This window comes from Ambystoma mexicanum, chromosome 6p, assembly GCF_040938575.1.
Source record: "Ambystoma mexicanum isolate Mex_15411 chromosome 6p, UKY_AmexF1_1, whole genome shotgun sequence".
Classification (NCBI taxonomy): Eukaryota; Metazoa; Chordata; class Amphibia; order Caudata; family Ambystomatidae; genus Ambystoma; species Ambystoma mexicanum.
This window is the reverse complement of record NC_090935.1, coordinates 462,009,258-462,036,916: the sequence shown is the minus strand read 5'-3', so window position 1 is coordinate 462,036,916 and position 27,659 is coordinate 462,009,258. Positions and strand designations below refer to the sequence as shown.

At 44.2% G+C, this 27,659-nt stretch overlaps 1 protein-coding gene across 1 annotated transcript in view; it reads right to left on the bottom strand.

Annotated features, from left to right (window-relative positions):
* The window catches only part of LOC138510734 (sodium channel protein 1 brain-like), a 640,892-nt gene that overhangs the window by 534,514 nt on the left and 78,719 nt on the right, over nt 1–27,659 (bottom strand). The window contains exon 5 of the mRNA XM_069626485.1: nt 8,692–8,808. Within this exon, the coding sequence (XP_069482586.1) occupies nt 8,692–8,808 (117 nt within the window). The remainder of the gene's footprint in view (nt 1–8,691; nt 8,809–27,659) is intronic.

Below are 27,659 nucleotides of genomic sequence, written 5' to 3'. Positions count from 1 at the left end.
AGTTCAGTTTGAAACCTGCAACCCCTGAGAATCGAAGACCACAGATTCAGGCAGGAAAAGCAACAGTGGACAACCTTCCTTTGTTTTGCCAAGTATGGGGAAGATTCGGACTAAAGGGGGTAAGTTACAGAGTTTCTAACCCACCTCAATACTCCCCATTTTAAGTCAATGGGATTATAATAAACCTTAATTCTAACACTTTTGGCTTCACCATAACTTGCCTATGCAAGACATCTGACTGGTGGCTCTACTTTTGAGCATTAGTCTAACTTGAACCCTAACCCAAAGAACCCGTCACTGGACCTCAGAGACCTTACCTGCATTTTGTCTTGCTTCCTAAGTTCTGTGGAACTGTGTGCTGAACTATTGGGCATAAGGCCACAGGCAATTTAGGGCTGGACAATTTTAGCTAGGGATCATCTCTGTGGACCTTTTTGTGCATAGTACCTGTCTAACCTTTCCTTTGCAGGAGTATCCAACTTGTATTATGCCTTTTAACCAAGTGATTTTATATATGTATTTAGTTTGATAGTGTTGTGTGAACGTCTACCTGCTTGTAGTCATTCTTCTATAGTGTGTTTTGGCCATAATTAAATAACTGTATTTGTATACATCCTGTCTAAGTGTAATTTGTGATTCCCATTGTGTGACCTCATTGTGGACTCTTTACAAGATCACTCCCTCTGAAGAACTTAGCCTAGACCACATGTCACTGCTACCTAAACTGGTTTGGCTACAGCTTCTCATTGTTGTTCCTTTCACAATATAGGTTGACCTTTTATACATCTGTCCACCAGGCCAGAGTATAGAAAATCAGTCGTAACAAATTGGTGTACAGCGGTGTGATAACCCTCTCCACATAACATATGGGTGTATTGTGAAAAGGATCCGTATTGATATGGTATGATATTTTATTTGTATTGCGCTCGTACACGAGTGTTCCAGAGCACAACAAGGCAAGGGATGGGAAGAGGGGAGAAAAAAATAACGCTCTTACTAGGCCCAGTGACATTGAGAACGTGCAAGTGCATGTGAAAGCGAAAGGGGAAAAGTGCATGAAAGGGGGAGACTGGAAAGTGCAGAGCAGAGGGGAGACAGATAAATAATAATAAACACATAAAAATAGATAATGCAGCAATAAACAGGGGAAATGCAGCCAGCAAGTGGCAAGTGCTGTAATTACAGCAGCAGAACTGGGTAAGTCTGATAAGTGCATGAAAGAAGAAAATGGGGGAGTGGGGAACTGTATGGGTACAGATACAGTCCCCGGTGCAAGGGGTGACCGGGAGGCAGTGCAGAAAGGGTGGCAAGGTGAGTAAGTACCTGGACCCAGGGGACAGAAGGTGGCCAGGTGCACAGTGCCAATATAGAGCAGATCAGCAAGGGAGAGGGGGATCAAAGGCAGATGCAAAGAGGAAGGTCTTGAGGTGCTTCCGGAACCGTAGATGATTCTCCTTAAATTTTAGAGTGGCAGGAGGCTGTTCCAGAGGTAGGCCCCCGTAAAAGACAGAGATCTACCCCAAGCTTGTTTCTTTGAAAAACGACTGACCCTGAGGGAGTTAGAGGTAGAGGAGCGAATGGCTCAAGAGGGGAGGTATTTGCAGAGGGATAGCTGAAGGTATTTTGGACCCAGGTCCCAGAAAGCCTAGTGGACAATGGATAGGGTTTTTAATTTAATCCTTGCATCCACTGAGAGCCAATGGAGAGATTTCAGAGCTGGACAGATACGATCCCAGGGCTTGAAGCCAAGGACAAGCCTGGCAGTCCTGATCTGGATTAGTTGCAGAGGGCGGAGAGTAGAGGCAGGTAGATTTAGAAAGAGGCTGTTACAATAGTCCAACCTAGAGAGAACCAGAGCTTGGGAGACATTGAGCTTCTGGGGGAAGGGGATGAAAGGAAGAGTACCTCTGAGGAGGTGCAGTAGGAAGTTTGACGTTTTAGAGTCCTCAGAGATGTGGGCGGAGAAGGAAAGTGTGGCATCAAAGATGACCCCGAGGTTCTTAGCCTCACAGTTGCGATTAGGAGGAGGGCCAATCGAGGCCGGCCAGAGAGAGAGGGGAAAGGATGGAGAAGGTGTGCTGATGAGGAGGATCTCCGTCTTGCTGGCATTCAGACAAAGATCATTTGACACACCATTCTTGAATGGCAGTTAGGCAATCAAAGATGACAGAGTGAGAGGAGGTGGCCGAGGGAAGCCTGAAAATGTGTTGAGTGTAGTCAGCGTAGCACTGAAAATTTGAGCAGAAATGGCAATGCAGTGGGCGAGAGTTTCCATGTATTGGTTGAAAAGCCAGGGCGAGAGGTTAGACCCCTGGGGAACACCACAGGTAGAGAGGAAGATAAAGGATAGGAAGGTCCCCAGTTGGTCCTGGGAGGGTCGATCAGAGAGGAAAGAGGTCAGCCAGGCCAGAGCCTGATCAGTGATACCCAGATTCTCACGGAGATGGTTGAGCAGGATGGTATGGTTGACCGTGTCAAAGGCAGAAGAGAGATTGAGTAGGATGAGGACAGAGGGAATCTTAGAATCAAGGTTGGAGAGCAGATCTATTGGGTGCCACAGTGTAGATCACTGGTGGTGTGTCCAGATAATACTTACACAGAACACTGTAATATGTGATTTCCTTGTAGATACAAATAATCTACTATACTGAATATCATGGAAACAATCACTTTCACCACTTTGAATGCCTCAAAAGTGGATAAATTGAGAAAGTTGTGTGCTGAGAGAGGCTTGACAGTCTCTGGCACAAATGCTGAGTTATTTGTCAAAATTCCGGAGATGGTTATGGGTCCTCTTCACATCCTAGGTTTCCTAAAGATCTCTTGAGTGTGCATGAAGAGAAGAATGATATATTAGACTGGCTTGTAATTTCTGAGTATGCACGGAGTGAGTGATGCTGACAGGAGTGCATGGTTGATCAGCAGACTGACCCATTCTGGCTGTAGTGCCATTATGGAAATGTCAAAGGCTGATAGATTAGACTCTGTAAAACTGAAACAATCTCTGATCCTCAAGTTTGGGAAGACTCATGCCCAATATTTGAGGAGGTGTAGAGAATACAAAAAGAAAGAATGCTGACCTATGTAAATTGTGTTGCTGACTCTTTGAAGAACCTGAGTGGCTGGATAGAAGGCTATCAGCCTTTGAAGGCATGATCAATTTGGTAATGTTGAACCTATTTTTGCCTCTTGTTCCCCAGAGCATAAGCAGCATTTGGATGACTCAAAGGAGTTAAATCCAAAGGGACTAGACATTGTTGCTGATTTATGGCTTTCACAGAGAGAGTCTCATAAGCATAATTTTTTTACTGCCCACAATCCATGGTCTTTGGACTTGTTCACTGTGCATGTTACCCCAGTGCATGTCTTTCGTGCCCACTGGCCAGGGCCTTTGGTCCTGGCCAGTGAGCACAGCCTTCAGTCATGCCCGCTGTATCTTTTAAAACACTGCCTTTCTTTCCCCCGATCACTAGCCATGGCTTTTGCCCATAACCATTGGCACCAGTCTTGCCCCCTTTAGATGTTCTGCAAATAATTTACCTCTAGTCCCACTAGCCATGGCCTTCAGTTTTCCTAAATGGGCCTTCCGTCATGGCCAGTGGCCCCGGCCATCGGCCATGCCCACACCACTCGGTTTGTTTTAGGCACACTAGCCTTGGCCTTTGGCCATAGCCAGTGGCCCCGGCCTTTCGGCGTGGTCCCTTGACATGTGACCCAATAGGTTTTGTTGGGGCCCACTAATCATGGACTTTGTCCATGGCCATTGGCCAATGCAGTTTCCATATTGCACCATTCCGTTCCTTAAAGTAACAGTAGCCAAAGATTTCAGCCACACCCATTACCCCCCACCTTACTGTAGCTGTAACAGTTCACTTTTTGTTGGATTAATCACATTTTTGTACTCTTTTTTAATAAAACATTTTCCCATAACCGCAGTTAGTATAACCCCGATTATAATAATGTATCTCAAATAACCCTGGTTATTCATAAAATAACCCTGGTTAGTCGTTAAAAAAAACCTGGTTGTTCATGTGACACACTTTTTTATTTCTGATCTTGTTTTCTACTATAATCCCAGTTATGTGAAAATAAACCCGGTTATGAGAAAACGTTTCAACTCTGAAGTTGGTCCCCAGAGGCCCACACACCCCAATTTCACTTGGTGTCCTCTTTTACCCTCTCCCTCTAGCCTGATGCCAATTATTACTTTTTCCTCCCCCAAATGGCATTTTTTCTACTTTTCGTTTTTGTCTAAACCCGGTTATTTTAGAAATAGCCCTGTTAATTTCTCATATCGATCAAAAGAAAATGCCGGCTTTTTCATTCCTGAAAAGCCTCTCGGCTGCAATGCACCATGGGAGATTTAGCTATAATTTAGGGAGAAGGGAGTAAGGGGAAAGACTATGAGCAAATCAGGCTTGGTCCCTCCCAAAGGGGCTGTACAGCCCAAACTGCTTGGTAAAATCCCTTCTGCATAAGACCACAAGCATCCCCAGGCATTTTTCAGCCTTGTTGGGCCTCATCAGTGATGACTAGCTTGGGATCGATGCCACGCAGGCACGGGATCCATGTCAGAGCATCCCCGTCCCTCTTGGGATGACTAAGCAAAACAAAAGGTGGCGATGGCTGGAAGGTTTTGAATTAATTTTATCATCTGTAATTGCTCTGGGCAACCCACCAGACTATCGTTGTTTGTGGAAAATGTATTGTTTCCAAAATATCAGCCAAATCAGTCAGGCGAGTCAAAAGTTATTAGTAATTCAATGTTCAGGTTTCCTATGGAACTTGAAACTCAGCTATACTGCAATGACTGCCACAGTATAATACATTCACTGAAAAAACTTTAGCTACAGTTTAGTTAAGGTTCCCACATTTATTGCAACCTAAGAAATTCAGCGGGTGTTGAAAATCTTAACCGGCTTAACTTGGCACGCTCCTGTTCATGTCCCCGATATGCTATGGCCCCTCATAATGCCATTATGTATGTCATTGTGCTCATTGTGTATGTGATCATGGACTTCGCAATGGGATCTTGCCAAGTTAAGCTGCTCATGACTTCCCACATCCACTGAATTTCAGGGGGTTTGTTGCGACAAATTTGGGCACCTTAACTAAACTTTAACATACATTTTTTCAGTAAATTCCAAGGGTTTTGTTATACAGTATATTTTTACCATGTCCACTGCATATTTCACCACACTACCAATCCACTAGTCATGGCCAGTGACTATGGACTTTGGCTGTGCCTACTGTATATTTGACAACACTACCAAGCCACTTTAATTGGACGCCAGCCCTTCAATGGCCCCTCAGGTTTCTGCGACAGTGAACAAATGCTTCTATCGTCTGAGGACAATGAAAGACATGCTTTGGGGTAAAGCACAGACCATCATTACATGTGTGTTTCCGCACATCGATCATGCAAACAGTGTGTATTTAGTCTTATCTGTACACCTACTATCTCGTTTTCAAAGCGTCCAAAACGCAGCAGCGAGGATGCGAGTTAAGCTCAGAAAATCTGATCACATATCCTCTGCTCGGTTTCTTCGGTGTTGGCTGCCTGTGCAAGTCTGCATATAGTGCAAGACAATTTCAACTCCGCAACTTAAACTGTATAAACCAATGCATGCCTTACAGTCCAGTAAGGCCAACTCCTGATCATGTGCATGTCCAGGAAACACATAAGGGGAGGAGCCTCCTTAACCTGACAGGCAATTAAGTTATGGAATAACCTCAGAGCGAGCCTGCAAAATATAGAGGATATCTTTGGTTTTAGAAACAAATCTAAAAACGTGACTTTCTACTAAAATCGAAAGTAACCTTAAATGTGGTATGCTGCAGTAATAGTTCAACACAACCATTAGGGCCACATCCCAATGGCGATAGTAGCTCTGTAAAAGTACACTTTAACATAAGATTACATAAGCACCATCTCTTTGGACTAATTATTTGAAGTAAGTGGGCCTGATTTACAATGATAACTAAAGAGGCAGCCCTCAAACTGGCAGGACTGTGGCTAACAATGAATTGAAACAGGGGGGAGTCCTACCATCAATATTTAGACCTTTGCAACAATTTTATTGCAAGTATTATTTCGTTATCATATATCACTAAGATAAGAATGTTTGTCTCACTAATAGCCTAAGCGTAACATAGAGCAACACATTATAACTGATCATTGCTCATACAGCCTTTATTATTTGGCAAAGAGACAATAGACATGTTACGCTGAGGTTATTAGTGAGACAAAGATTCTTGTTTTAGTGATATACGATAAAGAAATAATACGTGCATTAAAATTGTTGCAAAGGCCTGATTTACAAAGCGTTTAAAAAAATTGAATGCTTATTGACTTTTCAATGGGGGGGCTAGTCATATTTCCACCACATGTGACAACAGTTCCCCTCCCGCCGTCCACACTTTTAGCAGCTTGAGTTTACCACTGGATATATTCTGCCAAGTTTGCTAGGGGTGTGGTGCCACCTGTGCAGCAGCTTCAAGGCTTGTATTCTATATGGAAGGTATGTGGTGGCGTGGGACACCTTCCAACATACCATTGTCCAGAACTCATCTGAAATATCCGTTCCAAGGGCCCTTACCCAATGGACTCTTGCGTTAATAGGAGACTGTTGAACATGAGCTAACTTTTATGATGCATATTAACTTGATGCAAACCCTACTCTGAACATGCATAATATCGCGTTCCTTTTTTTTAAGCAATTTTTATTAAGTTTTGTAATGTATAAATACAGAATATAATCATTAACACTTAACCATTCTAAGACTTGCTAACAAACAATCTGAGATAAAAATGTACGTTGAGTAAACAATTAAAAAGCACAAAGTAGTGTATCAAGGTTACAATAAATGCAGAAATTCACTAAAAGTTACTTGCAAAACTCTAACATCAGAATTCATTGAGGCAACATATGAGATACATGAACCTAGAAGGACTACAGGAACACAATAATCTTGGTAAAATATAGATATACTTGTTAAACAAGTTAGGCCTTTTGACCTTTATTTGATATGCCACCACCCCACTCCACCTTGTTATATTTTTGCCCCCTGATCGGCCATTACCAACTTACACCAATACTGATTTTTAGTGACACCACTAGGTGCCGGGATGGTCTCCCAGCTTCTGGTGGATGCCTCGTGACTCGGGCTGCAGACCTCCAACCAGTTCCTGCTGAGACACTGGGTAACTCAGTAGCAGGGGATTTCCTCCCTGTGCGGCCCACCGGGTCCAGGGCTTGATTAAACAGGAGGAAGTGAGTGGCCGCACGTATCGGGGCTGCTATGGAGCGTTACTCCAGGTGTAAAAACGGAAAGCGAGTTGCTCATGCGGTCACTACTGTCTTCGCTCCCTGCCGGTCTTTACAAAGCATTTCTAAAGGGGTTTCCCCATTGAGAAACGGTTTGTGAATCAGGCCCAGTATGCTATTTGTGCTGTAAATCAGTGCAGTAACCAAGGGTTCCTTCTATCACCTCAGGCTATGGTGGGCTAGACTTCTGTTTCTCCAGACTGCCAAAGGACCGCACGTGTCATCCCCTGTCATCTCCTGATCCGACCACTGCAACCGAATCTACACTGGTCTACTTATGAAACGTTTGCAGATGTTGTAGAGTTCAAAGTCAGGCTGCCATCTTCTATATGGCAGCCCTTGCCGAACAGAGGGCACTGGATCCCGTTAGATCTATTGCCTCACACGTTCCGCTGTTTCTTAGAGCTTTAAATAAGAGTTTGGCAGTATTTAACGTATGGGCATTCAAGATGAAACTCCTGAATCGACTCTGCCAGGGGAGTCAAACTAGTGACATGAAGACTGAAAACACATCTCAGTAGCAATTACTTAATGCGCTGAGCTGTCTGGCCAGCATGGACAATGTTGATCCTACGGGGGACTTTTTAGAAAGAGAAAGAAAATGGCTGTTTTGGCGATTTGCTGTTTTAGGTCACCTTTTTCCGCTTATCAGAAAACCCATTTCTTGAAAGCAACATTTCTTTTGTAAACCTTATTACAAACTATTACACAATACAAAAATACTTCTTGATACTAAGCAGAAAGGCTACATGCTGCATCCATAACAGATGTGAATGCCCTAATGTCCCAAAACATGTTGTTATAAAATGGGATGGGAATGTATATTTGTGAGGAAACTGTAAATCTAGAGTATGTGTGTGTTTTAATGGAGGAACTCGAATAAAATAAACACCAAACACGTGATTCACAACGGCCTTACGTGTGCCCTAAAGAACTAAATGGATCTTGTTAGAAATCAAAGGCCTCGTTGTGCGTTTTGTTGACCAGAAATAGGTAATGAGAAAGCCTTTTAGCAGTTTGGCCAGTCATGAGACACGAGTGACATGTCTATTTGTCCGTCTCCAATCCAGTCAAAGGGCTTGTTTTCCTTGTTTTCTTTGTGACCCAAGCTTGAACACTGTGTAAAAACATCCTTTAATCGCTGGGGCCTAACTGACATACATCTGTCCTTCAAATGCTTACACATTAAGCTGCTAAACGGGGTCTTCTTTTTAGTTAGCATCAGGTGTGTTTACGTTTATACTTAAACCATCCTTTCAGACAAAAAAGAGCAAAACGTGTGCAGTCGTCGAGCTGTTCTTTCGAGGGTACTGCAATAGAATAGAAAATACATTTTGGTGGGTGCTTGCTGGCATAAAGTTACCCTCATTCCTTCCCAGCGCGAAATGATTCTCAGAGGCCGCAAGGCTCGCACAGGCCGCAGGATGGTTAGGATCCGCAGGTCGCTGATGTTGCTCCCTAAGATGACCAGCGTGCCAGCCTGCGGAGAGAAAAGACAAACTCAAGGCTTTGACGTACTTTGAAAGGAGGAGCTTTACTTGTGTATGTTAGATAGCAGATAGCATTTTCAATACCCTCCACACTCCCATCAGACAGCCATGCCCCAATGTCAACATTGTGATCTCTCACAACCACTTTGTAGAGTAAAGGACTTCCAGGAAGTCCCTGTGTCAAGTCTCGCGGGAAGCACCATGAGATTATGAGCGGGGCTTCCCGCTAAGGATTATTACGAGCGCAGCAAGCCAAGGGAAAGAAGGCAGCCCTGCAACCTCCTGATAGGGGCCCACTTCACTTACCTTAAATACAGGAGCAGCCAGCAGGACAAATCACCAATATATAAACAATCACTGCACTGTATTGGTTTGTAGTGATTTCATCGAATGCCAAAGCATTGAAAGCCTTAGCATTTAAAAAAAAGCAACGAAAAAAAAGCATCGAATGTATTTGATTTTTTAATGGGGTGGTCTCCCCAATCCCTGTTTTTAAACCCTTAAAACCCATTATAATTCAAATAAAACCTTTACCTTTGAAATAAATACATTTGATGCTTTTTTTCGATGCATTTTCTCGATGCTTTTGGCATTCAATGCTGTGTATTCGATGCAATAACTGGATACCCACTGTATGCTGAGAGGACCTCAGGGGTGAAGCCTGAGTATGTGTGTTATATAAATAAAAGAGCACTACCTCAATCTCCTGCCTGCCTGTAATCATTGCTACGACCACAACATAATTGGTGACAAGGATCCAAGCGACCCAACTGCCTCACGATGCAAGGAGCAATGCCACCATTCCTGCAAGTCCCAGGCAAGCCAGCCATTTCATGGCTTCAATGGGAGCCTTTGTTTCAAACTTATCTAGAAGCTATGGGTGGAACATGCTATCCAGCAGCACACAAGAAGGCCATGTTGCTGAATGCACAGGGTGTGGAAGGACAAAGAACTTTTTCAGGCCTGAACCCGGAAGCCCCGATAGGAGAAAGTGATGATGCTTATCGAGAAACAAAAAGGAGACTACTCAAGAGATTCTGGCGGATGATTACGTGGTGAAGCTAAGAAAATTGGCGGCGTTGTGTGCTTTTAGAGCAACATCAGAGGAAATAATCTGTGACATGCTCACAGTGCACAAGAACAACAGGAAGGTACAAGATAAATGTATTCTTTGAGAAGGAAATAGTGTTAGAGAAAGCAATTCAAATTGCAAGGGCGGTGGAAGAGACGCCCTGTCCTGAAGGCGCAACGAGTGGGGAATCACTGGGTACAATCCAGAGGCAGAAGAGACAGAGGGCAACGCGAGGCCAGAGATGACGTAGCAGGGAAACGTGAACCATTGAAATTGCCACAGATGCGCCAGTACCAGCCGCCTAGCCAACAGCAGAGAATGCCCAGCAAGGAATAAAGAATCTTCGAAATGCACAAGGTATGGACATTTTGCGTCTGTGTGCATGTGAAAAGAGTGGAAGACTGTGGCCGCAATGCAGAGTGAAGAGGGCAGAGATGAGGCCTACTCAGATGAAGAAGCATGCAACACAGTTCTCACGGTGAACAGCTGCACAATGCGGACGGAAAAGCCCCACTGTACCATTAAAGTCAAAGGTTATAAAACGAGAGTGTTGGCGAACTCGGGCTCAGACCTCACCATACTACCATTGAACTTGTAAAAAAGCATAGTGGGAAAAGAAATAATAGAAGCATATAAAACGGACATTAGCCCCACGGCTTATGGAGGTGCCAGTGTGAATCTCCTAGGATACATCAAGGTGACAGTGGAATTCAAAGGCAGAGTCACCAAAACCAAAGTGTACTTTGCAGAAAACGGACCACCAGTAATAGGCTGGGATGACAAAGCCAAATTGCAAATTAGGCTCAACCCCAGTGTGGAGTGACAAGTGCTGTCCATACACAAAAATGGTGGATCAATCACTAAAGAAGAATTCCCAGAATTATTTTCAGACACTCCTGGCTGCATCAAGAACTATGTACACAACATTAAATTAAAACAGGGAGCAGTGCAAGTCAAGCACAAGGTGAGACCGGTGCCAGCAACGGCAATAGTTGCACTACAAGAAAAGCTCAACAGCATGCTATCGGAAGGAACTATAGAGATGGGTGAGTCATCAGAATGGCTCAGCCCTGTGGTTATCATAAAGAAACAGAACGCCAGCGACTTACGCATCTGTATTGATTTACGCACCTTAAATCTGGAGGTGGTGGCAGACAGTTACCCCCTTACCGAGCATAAATGAACTAATTTTTCTGATGAAGGAGGCAAATGTTTTTTCTAAACTAGATATAAGGGATGTCTACCACCAGTTCACCTTGCATCAGGAGTCCAGACCCCTCACTGCATTCATAACCCCATTTGGAACAAATCAAATTCACCAAAATACCTTTTGGGTTGTCCTCGGCGGCCTCTGCGTTCCAGAGCATGATGGACTCCCTTTTGAAAAAACATTGGAAATGTCTCATACTTTCAAGATGACATATTAATCTATGCAGAGGACAAGGAGATATATGATGCAGCTCTCCGCAAAGTGTGGGCAAAACTACAAGAAGCAGGAGTGCGGCTACACTATAGCAAATGTGTAAAGCGGGTGGACGAAGTAGAATATCTGGGATACACCATTTCCAAGGAAGGCATTAGCCCCAACAAGGATTTCCTGCAGACCATTGTGAAGGCGCCTCCCCCAACCAGCAAAGAAGAGCTGAGATAATTTTTGGGACTATCCGAATACTACGCAAAATTTGTGCCAAATGTTTTGGAGACTACTGCTTCAATGAGAGAACTGCTCAAGAAAGGTGGAAGGCAGAGCAAGCTAAGTAATTTGAAGAAGTCAAAGAGGGCATAATGCATGCAGCCTGTCTATAGCCCTTCAATCTTCAATGGAAAACCATGATCACCACGGATGCCAGCGTGTATGGCATAGGGGTAACCTCACCCAGAAGAAAGGCGATGATGAACATATTGTTGCTTTCGCGTCCAAGACGCTTTCACAAGCAGAAAACAATTACTCCACCATAGAAAAGGAGAGGTTATCATGTGCGTGGACTGTGGATTACTTTCGCACATATGTTTGGGGCATAACATTTTTGCTGGTTACTGACCACAAACCCCTAGTGCACCTACTGAGCCTGGGAGGGACCCGTACAGTGCAAGAATATACGTTTGAAATACAGCACATTGCAGGGTGAAAAAATGATGAGGTGGACTTTATGTCCAGACTCCCACTGCGCTAAGACACAGAAACCGGCTCTCTACAGGATGAATGTGTTGTTGCATCACTCACTGACTTGAGGAGTAGGGAATTCCTCAAAATGAGTGAAGGGCACTGGAAAGAAGACACAGCCAAGGATGCCACCACAACAAAAATCACAGAATGGGTCAGGAAAGGGTGGACATACGAGAGATCCATTGCAGAGGGGTTGCGTCCCTATTGGAAAGTGTCAGATGAAATCTTCGAAAGCTAGGGGATACTCATGAGAGGCGACCAAGTAATCCCACCCATATCAATGAGAAGAACCATTATAAGCAGGGCTCACGCCGGTCATCTTGCTAACGACATGACGAAAAGGAGAGTGATGGAAGGATATTGGTGGCCAGGAATAGACTTAGAAATAAGGAACATGACAGAGCGGTGTAATGAGTGCGTGAATAGCGACAAGCAATTTAGCAACTTAAAGTAAGAGAAGCGCAGAGAAGTGCCAGAAATAGTGTGGCTAAAATTGGGCATGGACTTCAAAGGCCCGCTACAACTTATGGAACATGAACACAAGTATGGCATAGTGTTAGTGGACTATTTATCCTGGGTAGAAGTTGAATTTGTGCTTAACATAACCACAGCCACAGTGATTCACTTCCTCAAGAACATTTTCCAGAGAGAAGGGTTGCCCAGAGAACTCATCACAGACAACAGAGTTCAACTCGCATCTAGAGAAATGGAAAAATGTGTGAAGGAGAAACAATATCAAGCAAATCAAAGCAGCCTTATATCACCCACAAGCAAATGGGTTGGTGGAACGCACTGTGAGGGATTTCAATCAGGCACTCACCGAGGTCTCGCCTAGCATGTAGCGCCCAAATGAAACCCTTATTTATTTTTATCTATAAGTTCAATATTCTGATTGATATACCACTCATATCACACCTGTCTCAAAATACGCCCCAAGTCACACAGAACCAGGAATCAGGCTAGTTTGTAAAGGTAAAGATGTATTTATTTATTTAATATTCAAATCACACCTAAGTTTACTATATATATATATAAATATTGTTTTGCTAGACCTTAGTGTGTATAATGCTTTTATTTGCCCCCGAACATTCAGCCACCTGTATTTTAATATGTCATTTTATGACAGGAAGATATCGGAATTTATGCACTCACACTTTATGCTTACCAATCTCTTTTGATTACCTATTGCTGTTATGCCGATATGTTTACATTGAAACGCATTTGTACTTTACGCTGTAGCCATGGGTTGCTTTTTTTATGAGATCTTCCATTACTGCATTTGCACTTTTTGGTTCTCCCTTGAAACATGTTTTAATTTGAGGGTTGCATTTACTGACTGTTTGCATTCATTTTTAACTGTCGATAGAGGTTATATAGTGATAGTGCCACTCTATCCCTGATTTTATCTGACTGTATATTGCTGCTATGTCGATATGTTTACACAGAAATGCACTTGCACTTTATGCTGCAGCTATGGAATGCCAATTTCCTTTAACAGTGAGGCATTCATATAATTTGAATTGTGTTTACCTCTCATTTGTGTGACATTTTAAACATGTTTCCTGAATTATTTCAATGTGCAATGTACTATACTGTTATACCCAATTTACTTTACTATGGGTATATGTGGGACTTTATTCCAGTCCAATAAAGCAGCCCTGGCTTCACGGCATAGCTGTTGACCTGTGGAGAAAGGCAAAATGGGAGAGGAACTACACTGTAATATGTATGGTGATTGTTTCCCCATTCCCCTAACGTGACCAAGCGCTCAAGGTAGCGCGAAATGCGTCGTTCAGGACACTGCCTTGGCGTCCTGCTTTGTTTGCTGTGTTTGTTCGGCCGTTTTTTACCACCATTAAACTCGTTTTCTTTACTTAGATCTGAGTTGGTTTAGTTTTTGTTTTTTCTCCTCTGCTGTTCTACCATATATATATGGGGCAGCAATCACCTAACGGTGACAATACAATTCAGAATATAAGTCAAGCAATTGAATTCCCTTATAATGATGCAGCATAGAAATCACAGGAAAAAGAACAGTTTTGGTTTGTGAACAGATAGCGTTTAGGTTTCTATTCCCCCCTGCAAAGTACTGAAGTACAAATGAGCAAACCTGCACACATCTGAGTAATAAGCAGGTATTCAGGAATGAAAAGACAAGTTCTAGAGTTTATAACCAATGTTCCCTCCCCAAACAAGAGAGAAAACCATTTTTGGCAAAGGACACTTTTATACTGACAGGTGAAAATTGCTTTGTAAAATAATGCAAAAGTGTGCAAGAATGCTTAATTGGAGAAAGGGTCTAAGGAAAGCAGTCACTAAACAAGTCCTAACACACATGAGCTATAACATCAACAACATTACACACTTTAGAACATAATGGGATGGAGGAAGCAAATTGAAATGTACAAAAGACCCATGTAACTTTGGCTAAAATTGCAAATTCACAGCAAACTTTTACTATGCAATATTGGAGAAAAACGGGTCAAATACACTGTTCCGCAATGTTTAGTTGTGGATGTATCTAAGGGTCTTAGATATCAGTGAGAGTTGAAATTTTGTTTCCATCTTTAAAACTGAAGACGTTGTAGAGGTTTTAGTGAGAGGTGTTTTTGCAAAATAGGCACGAAAATGAAAACAGAAATTTGATTTTAAAAATGACAGATGGGTTTCTATTAGACTATATTAATGACTATGAAAAAGAGGATGCCACACATGAAGCTTCACAGCTACGTGGCCAGCGCAACCAGTCCATGGTGGATACTCGATTTCTGGGATTTTACTTTAGTTATTCAAAATCACTAAGGAGTTATGGCGTTGTAACACAGGTGAGAAAATCAGCGCAAGAAGGATTCTAACAATACTAGGGTTCTGAATTTAAAGATTGGATGGGTTTAGATTGTGACAATACAATGCAGATATAGTATGGGTCACTGTTCTTCCTAATATACTTACAGTCCTTTGTAATTAAATTGGCCCATGAGCTCTGGTCAATGAATCGGGTCAGGTCTACTGGCAGCAAGGCACCTCTGGAGGGATCGGATCAGCAGCGCGGTTCTGGTCAATTTTGGACTACACCTCAGACTGGATTTTGATGGGCCGTTCTGGTCACTGGAAACGGCAGATTACAGGATGCGAGTTTCAGTGGGCAAGCCTTGATGGTAGCAAGCCACGCTGAATCAGAATTATTCTTTTAAGTTTTGGAGGTTTGCAATTGGGTCAAGCTAGCAATAGTTCAGTAATACTAAATCTAGATTCTGTAAAGAAATCTGGATATTCAAAGAATTCTGGAGTCAGCTACAAGAGTTCTGGAATAAGGGGCTGCGCAGACATCTGGATGGGTCTGGAAGCAGTGTGTCTATGTGTAGTGAAACTCCTATATTTATCCATTACAAAGTTTATGGCGTGGGCAGAACTTCAAAAACACACCCTAGCTACAGGCATGTGCTTTGTCCTGGTTGGTGGTCTGAACAAAGCTGTCATCTTTATGGCATGACTTAGGAACTCCCACATGGTTTTTTTAACAAAACATAACTTTTGCACACATGTACATATCTAACATTATGTACCTTAATAAAGTGGACACATATATTTTATGTTCCATTGTCTACATTCACATTCACTCCCCATCTTTGTGAGAGGTGTCTTGGTTATTCTATGGATTTTTATCAATTTTAACTATAACGGTTTGGATTAATCATTTCCAATTCGGTACATCTCTGGGAGCTGATTAGTGGATCATGTACATACAATGTTAGGTTTGCAACATTGATCGTTCTGCTACAATGAGAAATTTTTCATAACTTTGGTCCCTTAAATGGTACAGGTTTCCTCAATGTCTTCAAATCACAAGCCTGACATTAGTTTAATGTTTACCAATTTTCAGATGTGTTCCTCTTTAGGTTGCTCCATTAAAGAGTTCTAAACTTTAATCAAAAATAAGGATTTCACATAAAAGTTCTCCTTTTAATCCCCCCTTCTCAAGTAGCAGCTGTCCAATGTTTTGTTTAGGGGGGTGTGTTCGCTTCCTAGAGGGAGAAGTTCCTGCCCCTCCCAGCTCAATGCTCAGCCTGTCCTTTGATCTTGGGCTCAGCACCAGACAAAAGTCTACTAAGGTCCCATTGTACTGCTTGTTGTCATTATGCAGGAACCATTAGCATCACTTAAGCCTTCCTGTAGCAAGGGAGTGTCAACCTGAGATGTCAACTTTCCCAGGCCATGTAGTGTCAGATCAGAATTAAATATTTGATTAGCTCCAGATTGGATTCCTGTAAGATTTACCTACAATCTTTTATTTCAAAGATATAAAATGAACAGAGTTTATAATGGATTTTGACATTTTAAAGGAATTAAGCCCTTCACAGAAAAATGTTTTAAACATGCAGATTTTTCACTTCTTCAGGGAAAAGAAAACACGATTAAACTGGGTTTGACAGCCAATTTCCTTAGGCAGCTGTCAGGCAGTGATGCCTAGATTACTCTGACTGCCTCAAGAATGTTTGATTTCAGCACCCTTTCCTTTCCATAATTCTCTGGGAAAATGACTGAATTTTTAAGGGCATTTTCGGATTTTGCCCTTAAGTGGCCTTGTTTCAGGTGACAGGCGACAGATGACAGAGGACAGGTGTCAGCAGTGATTCCTGTTTTTACACCAACTTTGCCTGTGTTTGTGGCAGGGTGTGCAGCTCTTTCATGGTTTATGAGCCATGCACAATGTTGCAGATTTAGTGCGCAAGGGGGTTATCGCCTCCATTTTTGGCAGTTTTCTTTCCTCATTGGCAAAGGGGTGCAGTGTGGCACATTGGCGTTGATACAAATATTCCACATATCCCACCCCCGACTCCATTGTGACGTTCAGTCGTGGGGGAGTTGGGCACATGGTATTATTCATCCTTCGGTCGATGTTAAAAAAATCTGGTTTCTTCTCCTGTCAGTGATGGATGCGACACGCTCTCCTTGCTGGTTCTGGTTGGGAGTGTGGAGCGACACTCCGGGCTCTTGGATCTTTTTTTCCGGTCCCCGATGAGTCCTCCTTGGTGAATAGGTGGTTCTTAGTTCCAGTGCTAGAAAACAGAACATAGCACGGTTATGGAAATTTCCCCACTACTGCTCCTGAGGGGTGTAGTGGGGCAGATGCATGTATTGAATACAATTTACAATATTCCCGCCTATATTTAATACTGGTCTTAACCGTCTTTCCTTGTGCGTACTCAATGAACATTTAAGAATTCTTTTTAGGTCTCCGGATCTTCCCCTTCTGGGTTTCCGGTCGGCTCCTCTATTTGCCGCAAAGTATGCCTGGGATGGCAACTCTTTAGCTGTTTTATGTGGACCCACTTGTCTTCCCCCGCTGTCAAATTGCCCTTGGGGATGCCGATTCTGTAAGCGACTGGTGAGATTCTGTCCGCAATTTCAAAAGGACCCTGCCAACTTGGGAGGAATTTGCGCTCTTTGGCTTGGTTACTTTGGAAATTGTACAAGTAGACCCGTTCTCCTACTTGATATTCCTTTTTAGTTGTCTTAAGGTCATAGTGGGTCTTCATACTGTGTGCAGATCTTTCTAGATTCTGCCGCTGAGCATACGCAAAAGCATGTTGAAGGTGTTTTCTCAGATTCTCAGCATACACATGAGTTGTGGAGGCATTTATCAATGTCTGCTCTTGTGTTCGGTAGAGCAGATCCTGGGGTAGCACCATCCTTCGTCCAGTCATCAGCTCAAATGGAGACATTTTTGTTGCAGAAGAAGGGGTATATATGATGGCCATCAGGACAAGGGGTAATCGAATATCCCAACTTGGCACAGAATCTGCCACAAACTTTTTTAATATGCTCACAATAGTTGTATTGTACCTCTCAACTCCACCACTAGAGGACTTGCGGTATGCAATGTGTAATTTCCTTTTTACCCCAAGTATCTCCCACATCTTCGCTAGTGAAGTGACTACCTCGGTCTGACTCAATCCTTTGGGGTAGTCCAAAACGCGAGAAGATATGATTGATTATCAGGGCAACAGCTGTTTCTGCCTTTCAATTTGGGGCCCGGGAGACATTCCACCCATTTAGTAAACAAGCATGTTACGGTTAACATGTGCTTTTTCCCTGTAGAGGAGCGCATCACAGGCCCGATGAAATCGATTTGCAAATCTGACCAAGGCAGTGTCATTCCCCTCTTTTGGAGGGGTCACGGTGTGTGAGTGATGTTGGCTGAAATTGTGCACACAAAAGACACCCCTTTAAGTATTGGTCGAGGTCCTGCCCCAAGTGTGTCCAGTATGAAACCTCTCATAAGATTTCTAATTTCGTATGAAACCCCTGATGACCGGTTCTGGCTGCTTCATGGGTGTGACTTAGCATCAGGCCTCAGAATGAGGTAGGGACCACCCACTGGTCATGGCCAGATATGGATCTCCTCACCAACAAACCGTCTTGGATTCGGAACATTTTTTGACATTTCATCAACACTCTGAGGTCCTCTTTCCCAATGGAATCGGTATCCGTCAGGGGAAAGTTCTCAGGGTCCTCAATGTGTTGATAAAACTTACCAATTATTGGATCCCTTTTTGAGCCGTAATCAAATCAGCATCTGGGGTCTCTTTACTCCACTGGGCAGTTGAGAGTTCATTGTGAGCATTTGTCTGGGACCTAGTGATAGTAGTGACCTAGATTTCCCCCAACAGGGACTCAATCTCAAGTAGATACCCTTGGATGGCTCCGATTTTGGCCAGCTGATCAGCTAAGTCCTTTCCAGTTTTGTCTGGTCTACTTTAGAATGACTGTTGATCTTTTTCCAGTAGATGGTCATCCCACTAGAAGTGACCAGATCATCAATGTTCTGTATTGGTTTTCCATGTTCTAGTGCTTTATTGTTAGCACATAGCATGCCTCTGGTTTTCCAAATGATTAGGTGCTCCACAAACCCATTCTGGACATAATCTGAATCAATGATTATGACCAGTTTGTGGAGTTGGACAGCAGTGAGGATGGCTTGATGCACAGCCATCAGCTCTGCCAATTGACTACTACGGGGACCGACGTTGTACCCAGCGGAGGGTTCTGGGGCATCATTCACCCATGTATTCCCCACGCCGGCCACAAGTTCCTTTTCCCCGTTGTTGTCAACATGGTCGGAGCACCCATCCACATAGACAGTGGGCATTCCCTCACACTTATCTTCTTCATAGACTTTGTGTGGGGAATCCATGTTGTCCTTGATTTTAAGACTTTCGTCCTCGAGACAGTTTTCTCTGGCACAATCATGTAAGTCAGCCAGACCTTCTTCTTCGCTTGGGGACTCTTCTTGTTTTGGCCATATCAGACCTCCACAGGAAAGCCTTGCATTGACAGAATCCAGGAAGTAATCCGGGAATTATTCACATTTCCAGCCTGGATTTTGTCACTTTGAAGCTATTGCAGAGGCTGGTGTGGAGTTTCCCCTATGATGTGTTCCCCCTGGATGAACGGGCGGTAATTCTTCAATGCCCACACCGTTGCCAGGAGTGCCTTCTCACAATTGTTGAATTTTTCCTCCGCAAAGGATAAAGTCATACTTGCATAGGAGATGACTTTATTGACCTTGTAATGCTATTGGTATAATACTGCAGTCAAGCATGAATTTGAGAACCTTGTCTCCAAGAAGAACTCCTTGTTTTTGACAGGGTAAACTAGGCAAGGCGTTTTGTGGGAGGCTTCTTTTGAGTTGTCTTGCTGCCTCAGCTTATTCTGGACCCCACTCCCACTTGACCTCCTCCTTCAACAGATAGATCAGGGGTCTGGTGATCTCTGCGTAATCCGCAATGAACTTTCTGCTATAATTAGTCAGTCCAAGGAGGCTCATTAGCTCAGGCAGAATTGTGGGGTCTTTTAGTTTCTGGAGTGCTTCTACTTTCTGGGGACAGAGACCTGCAGGAGTTATCTCATGCCCAAGAAGTTGACACAGGTCCTGCACCACTGTGCCTTTCGGAAAGATAGTTTTGCTCCTGTAGGCCTCAACTGTGTCAGAACATAACAGATCTTTGCTATGTGTTCCTCCACAGTTTATGCACCTGGCACCTGAGCCCCCTGTGGCCCCTATGCCCATTAGTCAGAATGTATTGCATACTACGGCCAAACCCCCTGTGTCCCCTTTGCCTGTTGATGTGTTGCCCACTAGTGATGCTGCACTGTTTACCATGACTAAGCCCTCTGTGGGCCCAATGCCTGTTGATGTGATGCCCACTAGTGATGCTGCACTGTTTACCATGACTAAGCCCTCTGTGGCCCCTATGCCTGTTGATGTGATGCCCATTAGTGATGTTGCACTGCTTACCATGCCTGAGCCCTCTGTTGCCCCCTTGCATGATGCATTCATACTTTCAAAGACCAACAGGACCCTCAGGTGTGCCTTAGTTAACGCACGGTCAGTACCTGCGCATGCATTAGACATTAATGACCTCATCATTAATGACAACCTCGACCTCCTTATAATCCCAGAAACCTGGCTTAGTGAAAGCTCAGGCCCAGCACTATCTCTCGTCCTTCCGACAAGGTACACCATTTTCAGAAAAGATCAGGCCCTCCAGAGAGGCAGGGGTGTAGCCCTCATTGCCTGGGAACCTTTGGCCATTAGAGAAGTGGAAGGGAAACTGGTCACAACTCTGACTACCTCTCATTAAAAATGAATGTCTCCCACAATTGCACCATTTACATGCATATTGTTTACAGACCTCCTGGTCCTATTATAGACTTTCAGGAGACCCTCATCCACTCACTGTCCGGCAATATTAAAAAGACATCCCAAGTCATCCTCCTGGGTGATCTAAACCTAAGGCTCAATGACCCAAAGGACTCCCATGCCAGATCCCTCAAGAAGGCCCTCTCTACCTTGGGCTTCACGCAATCTATCACAGACCCTACCCATGTCAAAGGACGCACTCTCGATTGGATCAGCCAACATAACTGCTCCATCCAAATCATCGCTAACAGCCCCATCCCCTGGTCTGATCACCACTATCTTCAATTCAACATCAATACTAAAAAAGGACCTTCTGGACCTATTACCACCCTCCCTGCAGCACTCACAAGAAGCTCACGCCAACTCACTGAAGAAAACCTAGCACCTTTCTTACAGGTGCTAGACCTTCAAGCCCCCTTCTCCAAAGATCCAGAAACCCTAGCCAACACCTTTAAAGAAATCGTCACCCAAGCAGTTGACGCTATAGCTACACCCTAAAAAAAGCCAAGAAAATGAAACATTCTAATACATGGTTCTCAAAAGAACTGCTTGGCCAACGCTCACGGAAGAGGGCTGCACTCTCCGCCTGGAAATTTAACCTCTCAGAAGCCACAAGAAATGCCTTCAAAGCCATCTCCATTTCTTACAAAGCCAGCATCACCTTAGCTAAATCCTCATCGTGCAACACAAGGATTAATTATGCCAAATCAGGATCCAAAGAATTATTTACTATCTTTTGGGAACTAGACAAGCCCTCCGTGCCACCTCCCTCTCTCCTTAAAGATGAGAAGTGGTGCAACAGCATTCAGTCAGCCATGCTAGAAAAAACTTAACTCACTCCAAACCAAAAGTCGCGGCCACCAAAAAGCTCTGAATAACCTCATAGCTAACCTACATAAGGATACACCTAAATCTCCCATAACCAAATCTTCCCCACCATTCCATTTTAGAGAGATGACCGAGCTGGAAGTAATCACCCTGCTCAAATCTATGAAACCCTCAAACTGCAAAGGAGATGCCTGTCCTGCCCAACTTGTCAAAGACTCGGCACAAATCCTAGCGCCCTTCCTTACTGCATTCATTAATTCATGCTTCCAGTCTGGACACTTTCCATCTGGTCTCAAGGAAGCATGTGTTCGCCCACTCCTCAAGAAACCATCCCTTGACCCAACGGCTCCAGGGAACTATAGGCCCATCACCACCGTCCCACTTTTACTTAAAATTCTCGACAAAGCAGCCTACCTGCAAGTCCAATAATTTTTGGAAGAGAATTGTCTCCTTGACCTGCGGCAATCTGGGTTCCGCCCACGTCATGGCACTGAGATGGCCCTCTTAGACTTAAAGAACCAAATTGATGATATCAGAGACACAGGCAAACCTGCGCTCGTTCTGCTCTTAGACCTGTCAGCAGCCTTTGATTTGGTCGATTACAACATGTTGTGCCGCCATTTAGCCACTGAGGCCAACTTTTCCCAAAAGGCATGTGATTGGATCACCTCCTTTCTTCAGCAGAGAGTCATGAAAGTATTCTCTGACTCTGCCTGTGCCACCCTTAGCCACATCAAATGTGGCGTTCCACAGGGATCGTGCATTGCACCTACCCTCTACAACCTTTTTACAAGACCCTTGTTCAGCATCCTTGACGCCATGCACATCTCATATACTAACTATGCGGATGACACGCAGGTGCTTATCCCACTCACAGGGGACTATGATGCAGATCTGAACACACTCACCACCATTTACTCCACCATCCAATCCTGAATGGCAGACAATTGGCTCTGCCTCAATAGTGAAAAAATTGAGCTCCTGCTCATAGGGTCACCCACCACCCTGGGCAACCTTGATAAGCAGTACTCATCTTTTCCATTGATAACATTCCTATCAATTTCTCTAACAATGTCAAGACCCTAGGAGTCTACCTGGACACCGACTTCACTATGGATAGACAGGTCAATGCCATTGCCTCATCATCTGCGTACTACACTAAAGTGCTCAACGCAGCCAGACCTTTCCTATCGCGTCAGAACTGCCTTACCATTGCTAGGGCTATAATCGGCTCAAGGCTTGATTATTGCAATGCTCTCCTCATAGGAACGTCTCAAGAAAACCTCAACATACTTCAGCTGGTGCAAAATAACGCACTCAGGGCAGCCACAGGAACATCCAGAAGAGACCACATCTCTGAAGTGAGAAGACAGGTTCACTGGCTCCTGGTCAAAGAAAGAATTGTCTTTAAAACTCTTGCCATCACCCTCAAATGCCTCCATGAGCTCGCACACCCATACCTATCCCAGAGAATCACGAGGCATACTGCCACAAGGCCTCTCAAAGAAAGCTATTCCAACACGATTCTCATGCCAAAAATCCGTAAAGCCCGAGCAGGCGGCTCCAGCTTTCCAACACTGGCCGCCACTCACTGGAAGGCACTCCCTTCTCACCTAAAACAGATCGAATCACACCAAGTTTTCCGCAAAGCCATCAAAACTAAGCTCTTTAACTGAAAGATAAAAACTTAGTACCACTCTTCTAAGGTATTTCTCTGTATGTTATGTAATTTGCAACTAACTAAGAAGCCTAAGGGCGCATGAACCTATATGTCAAACTTCTTACATATTCTTGTAACAGCGCCTCGATGCCTCCGGGCTGCAAGTTGCTCGATACAAATGCAAATAAATAAATACAGTTGAGCTTTTGATTAGAGCATCATCTACATAGGCCAGGTTACCCCTTTCACCCAAGTTTGGCATGGCCTTATGCAAGAAGATATTAAATTCATTGCCAGATGTATCCGAAGGGAGTCCGGGTCCAAGTGTACTGCTGCCCCCCGAAGGTAAAGGCCAGCTTGTATTCGTCCTCCCTACTGACAGGTACAGTCCAGTACCCAATGGTCAGATAAATGGCAGTGTATACCTTTGACCACTGGATCTGGGCCAGCCCTTGGTCAATGTAGGGAAGAGGCCATTGGGAAGTGTAGACCCGTTTGTTCAGCTGCCTTAGGTCAGCACAGAGTCTCCATTGGCCGTTTGGTTTCAAAATCCCCAGCACCAGATTATTGAATGTGCTGTGGACTAGACGAATTATCCCACAGGACTAAAGTTTCTTAATTATTTCTGTAAGGGACTCCATGGAAGCGAGAGGTAAGCGGTATTGCTTCACAAACACTGGAGTCATACCAGGGTCAGTGGGAATTGTTGTTGTATGGATTTCGGTGCGACCACAGTCAAATGAGTCCACCGCAATGAGATCCTGAAAATCTAAAAAAAACTTGTTTCACTATTTGCTTTTGCTATAGAGTCTCACAGGCATCAGCTAGGTTGACTCCCTCTTCAGCCATCTTCCTGAAGCCCGGAAAGACTTCTGGTTTAGCAATCTCAGCGGCCTCCTCCAGCTGGGTGGAGAAGTCCCTGGTTAAAGTACTGACTTGGACTGATGGCTTCAGGTGGTAAGGCACTCCTGGTGGACTTGAAAGATCACCTCATCCCTCCTGAAGTCACAGGTCACCTCTTCCTTAACATAAGGGCAGTACACCAGGAAATTCCTCCCATGCCGGGTGAAGATCCTGTCTGGTGTTGTGTCATTGTCGCTATCACTGTCAGGACAATCATTGGGGATTAGTCCTATCAGTTCATTAACTAAGTCTATGGAAACATTTTGTCATCAACCGCCATTCCAATAATGGTGCCTGAGCCCAGAGTGATACTCCTAAGGTCGCTGTTATCCACCACTATTGGAATGGTGTTGTGCTCTGTATTGACTAGTGGTGTTGGGTTTAACCCCAACCAGTGCTATTGGAAATGGGCATTGAGGTGAACATATGCATCAGGATTTTGAAGTTTCTGTCCTCTTTTAATTTCTATTTCAAGCGCGAATTGTCGGGTCCGTTCTGGGATGGTGACTTCCTCTCCAATCTGAACTTCAACTGCATATGGCAGCAGTTGAACTGACAGAAATGCTTTCTCTGGATCATCAAAGTCCATGGGATTACCCACTAATCGGGACCAGGCTTTGAAGTTTATTAGGTCCAAACTAATGGCAAAGCGATTGAGAATGTCACTGCCTAAATAAAATGCGGCAGGGACATCTTGCACGACCCCACAATTATGGACTATGATCTTGCTGCCTATGGAAATTTTGAGCATATACCTGCTAGGCAGGAGATGTTTGGAATTGGGCGTTTCCAGGTCCATTTACCATTTGTCTATCAATTTAAAGGTGGGAATGGCTGGATCTTTTGGTAGTTTTCGGAACATGGTTTTGCTGATGAAGCTCTTACCGTTGTTCACGCACACTCATTTAACTGAACACGGATTAACAACTGTTCTCCAATTTTCTGTATGTCAGCCAAGCTTTGAGCTGGTTTCTCATCATTTTGGACTATAGAAGGGGGATTTTCAGATTGTGAATTGGTATATAATTTCAGAATATTGCCTTCCAGTGTGGAATGCCACTTGAGACTGGAAGGAAGGTTGAATTACAGAAATAGAGAGGACTTCCCATCACCAGTTTGCTGTCCTACTGCAATAACTGTCACATCTGGGTTTTTGTTGTTTTGAAAATGGAATTCAGTTTGGTCAGGTTTTTGTTCAACCATGTAGCATGTGCCATTTAGAGTAACATGGTTGACACTATGTTTTAATTGTATTGGTCGGTTAGTCTGGGTCCAGAGGACCTTGTTTACACAATTTGTCAGGGGAGACAATCCCCGCAGGATGTCATTCCCCTGTAAACATGGTGTGCCCTCTGGAGTCACAACTATGACCGGCACAATCATGTAAGTCAGCCAGACCTTCTTCTTCGCTTGGGGACTCTTCTTGTTTTGGCCATATCAGACCTCCACAGGAAAGCCTTGCATTGACAGAATCCAGGAAGTAATCCGGGAATTATTCACATTTCCAGCCTGGATTTTGTCACTTTGAAGCTATTGCAGAGGCTGGTGTGGAGTTTCCCCTATGATGTGTTCCCCCTGGATGAACGGGCGGTAATTCTTCAATGCCCACACCGTTGCCAGGAGTGCCTTCTCACAATTGTTGAATTTTTCCTCCGCAAAGGATAAAGTCATACTTGCATAGGAGATGACTTTATTGACCTTGTAATGCTATTGGTATAATACTGCAGTCAAGCATGAATTTGAGAACCTTGTCTCCAAGAAGAACTCCTTGTTTTTGACAGGGTAAACTAGGCAAGGCGTTTTGTGGGAGGCTTCTTTTGAGTTGTCTTGCTGCCTCAGCTTGTTCTGGACCCCACTCCCACTTGACCTCCTCCTTCAACAGATAGATCAGGGGTCTGGTGATCTCTGCGTAATCCGCAATGAACTTTCTGCTATAATTAGTCAGTCCAAGGAGGCTCATTAGCTCACGCAGAATTGTGGGGTCTTTTAGTTTCTGGAGTGCTTCTACTTTCTGGGGACAGAGACCTGCAGGAGTTATCTCATGCCCAAGAAGTTGACACAGGTCCTGCACCACTGTGCCTTTCGGAAAGATAGTTTTGCTCCTGTAGGCCTCAACTGTGTCAGAACATAACAGATCTTTGCTATGTGTTCCTCCACAGTTTATGCACCTGGCACCTGAGCCCCCTGTGGCCCCTATGCCCATTAGTCAGAATGTATTGCATACTACGGCCAAACCCCCTGTGTCCCCTTTGCCTGTTGATGTGTTGCCCACTAGTGATGCTGCACTGTTTACCATGACTAAGCCCTCTGTGGGCCCAATGCCTGTTGATGTGATGCCCACTAGTGATGCTGCACTGTTTACCATGACTAAGCCCTCTGTGGCCCCTATGCCTGTTGATGTGATGCCCATTAGTGATGTTGCACTGCTTACCATGCCTGAGCCCTCTGTTGCCCCCTTGCATGATGCATTCATACTTTCAAAGACCAACAGGACCCTCAGGTGTGCCTTAGTTAACGCACGGTCAGTACCTGCGCATGCATTAGACATTAATGACCTCATCATTAATGACAACCTCGACCTCCTTATAATCCCAGAAACCTGGCTTAGTGAAAGCTCAGGCCCAGCACTATCTCTCGTCCTTCCGACAAGGTACACCATTTTCAGAAAAGATCAGGCCCTCCAGAGAGGCAGGGGTGTAGCCCTCATTGCCTGGGAACCTTTGGCCATTAGAGAAGTGGAAGGGAAACTGGTCACAACTCTGACTACCTCTCATTAAAAATGAATGTCTCCCACAATTGCACCATTTACATGCATATTGTTTACAGACCTCCTGGTCCTATTATAGACTTTCAGGAGACCCTCATCCACTCACTGTCCGGCAATATTAAAAAGACATCCCAAGTCATCCTCCTGGGTGATCTAAACCTAAGGCTCAATGACCCAAAGGACTCCCATGCCAGATCCCTCAAGAAGGCCCTCTCTACCTTGGGCTTCACGCAATCTATCACAGACCCTACCCATGTCAAAGGACGCACTCTCGATTGGATCAGCCAACATAACTGCTCCATCCAAATCATCGCTAACAGCCCCATCCCCTGGTCTGATCACCACTATCTTCAATTCAACATCAATACTAAAAAAGGACCTTCTGGACCTATTACCACCCTCCCTGCAGCACTCACAAGAAGCTCACGCCAACTCACTGAAGAAAACCTAGCACCTTTCTTACAGGTGCTAGACCTTCAAGCCCCCTTCTCCAAAGATCCAGAAACCCTAGCCAACACCTTTAAAGAAATCGTCACCCAAGCAGTTGACGCTATAGCTACACCCTAAAAAAAGCCAAGAAAATGAAACATTCTAATACATGGTTCTCAAAAGAACTGCTTGGCCAACGCTCACGGAAGAGGGCTGCACTCTCCGCCTGGAAATTTAACCTCTCAGAAGCCACAAGAAATGCCTTCAAAGCCATCTCCATTTCTTACAAAGCCAGCATCACCTTAGCT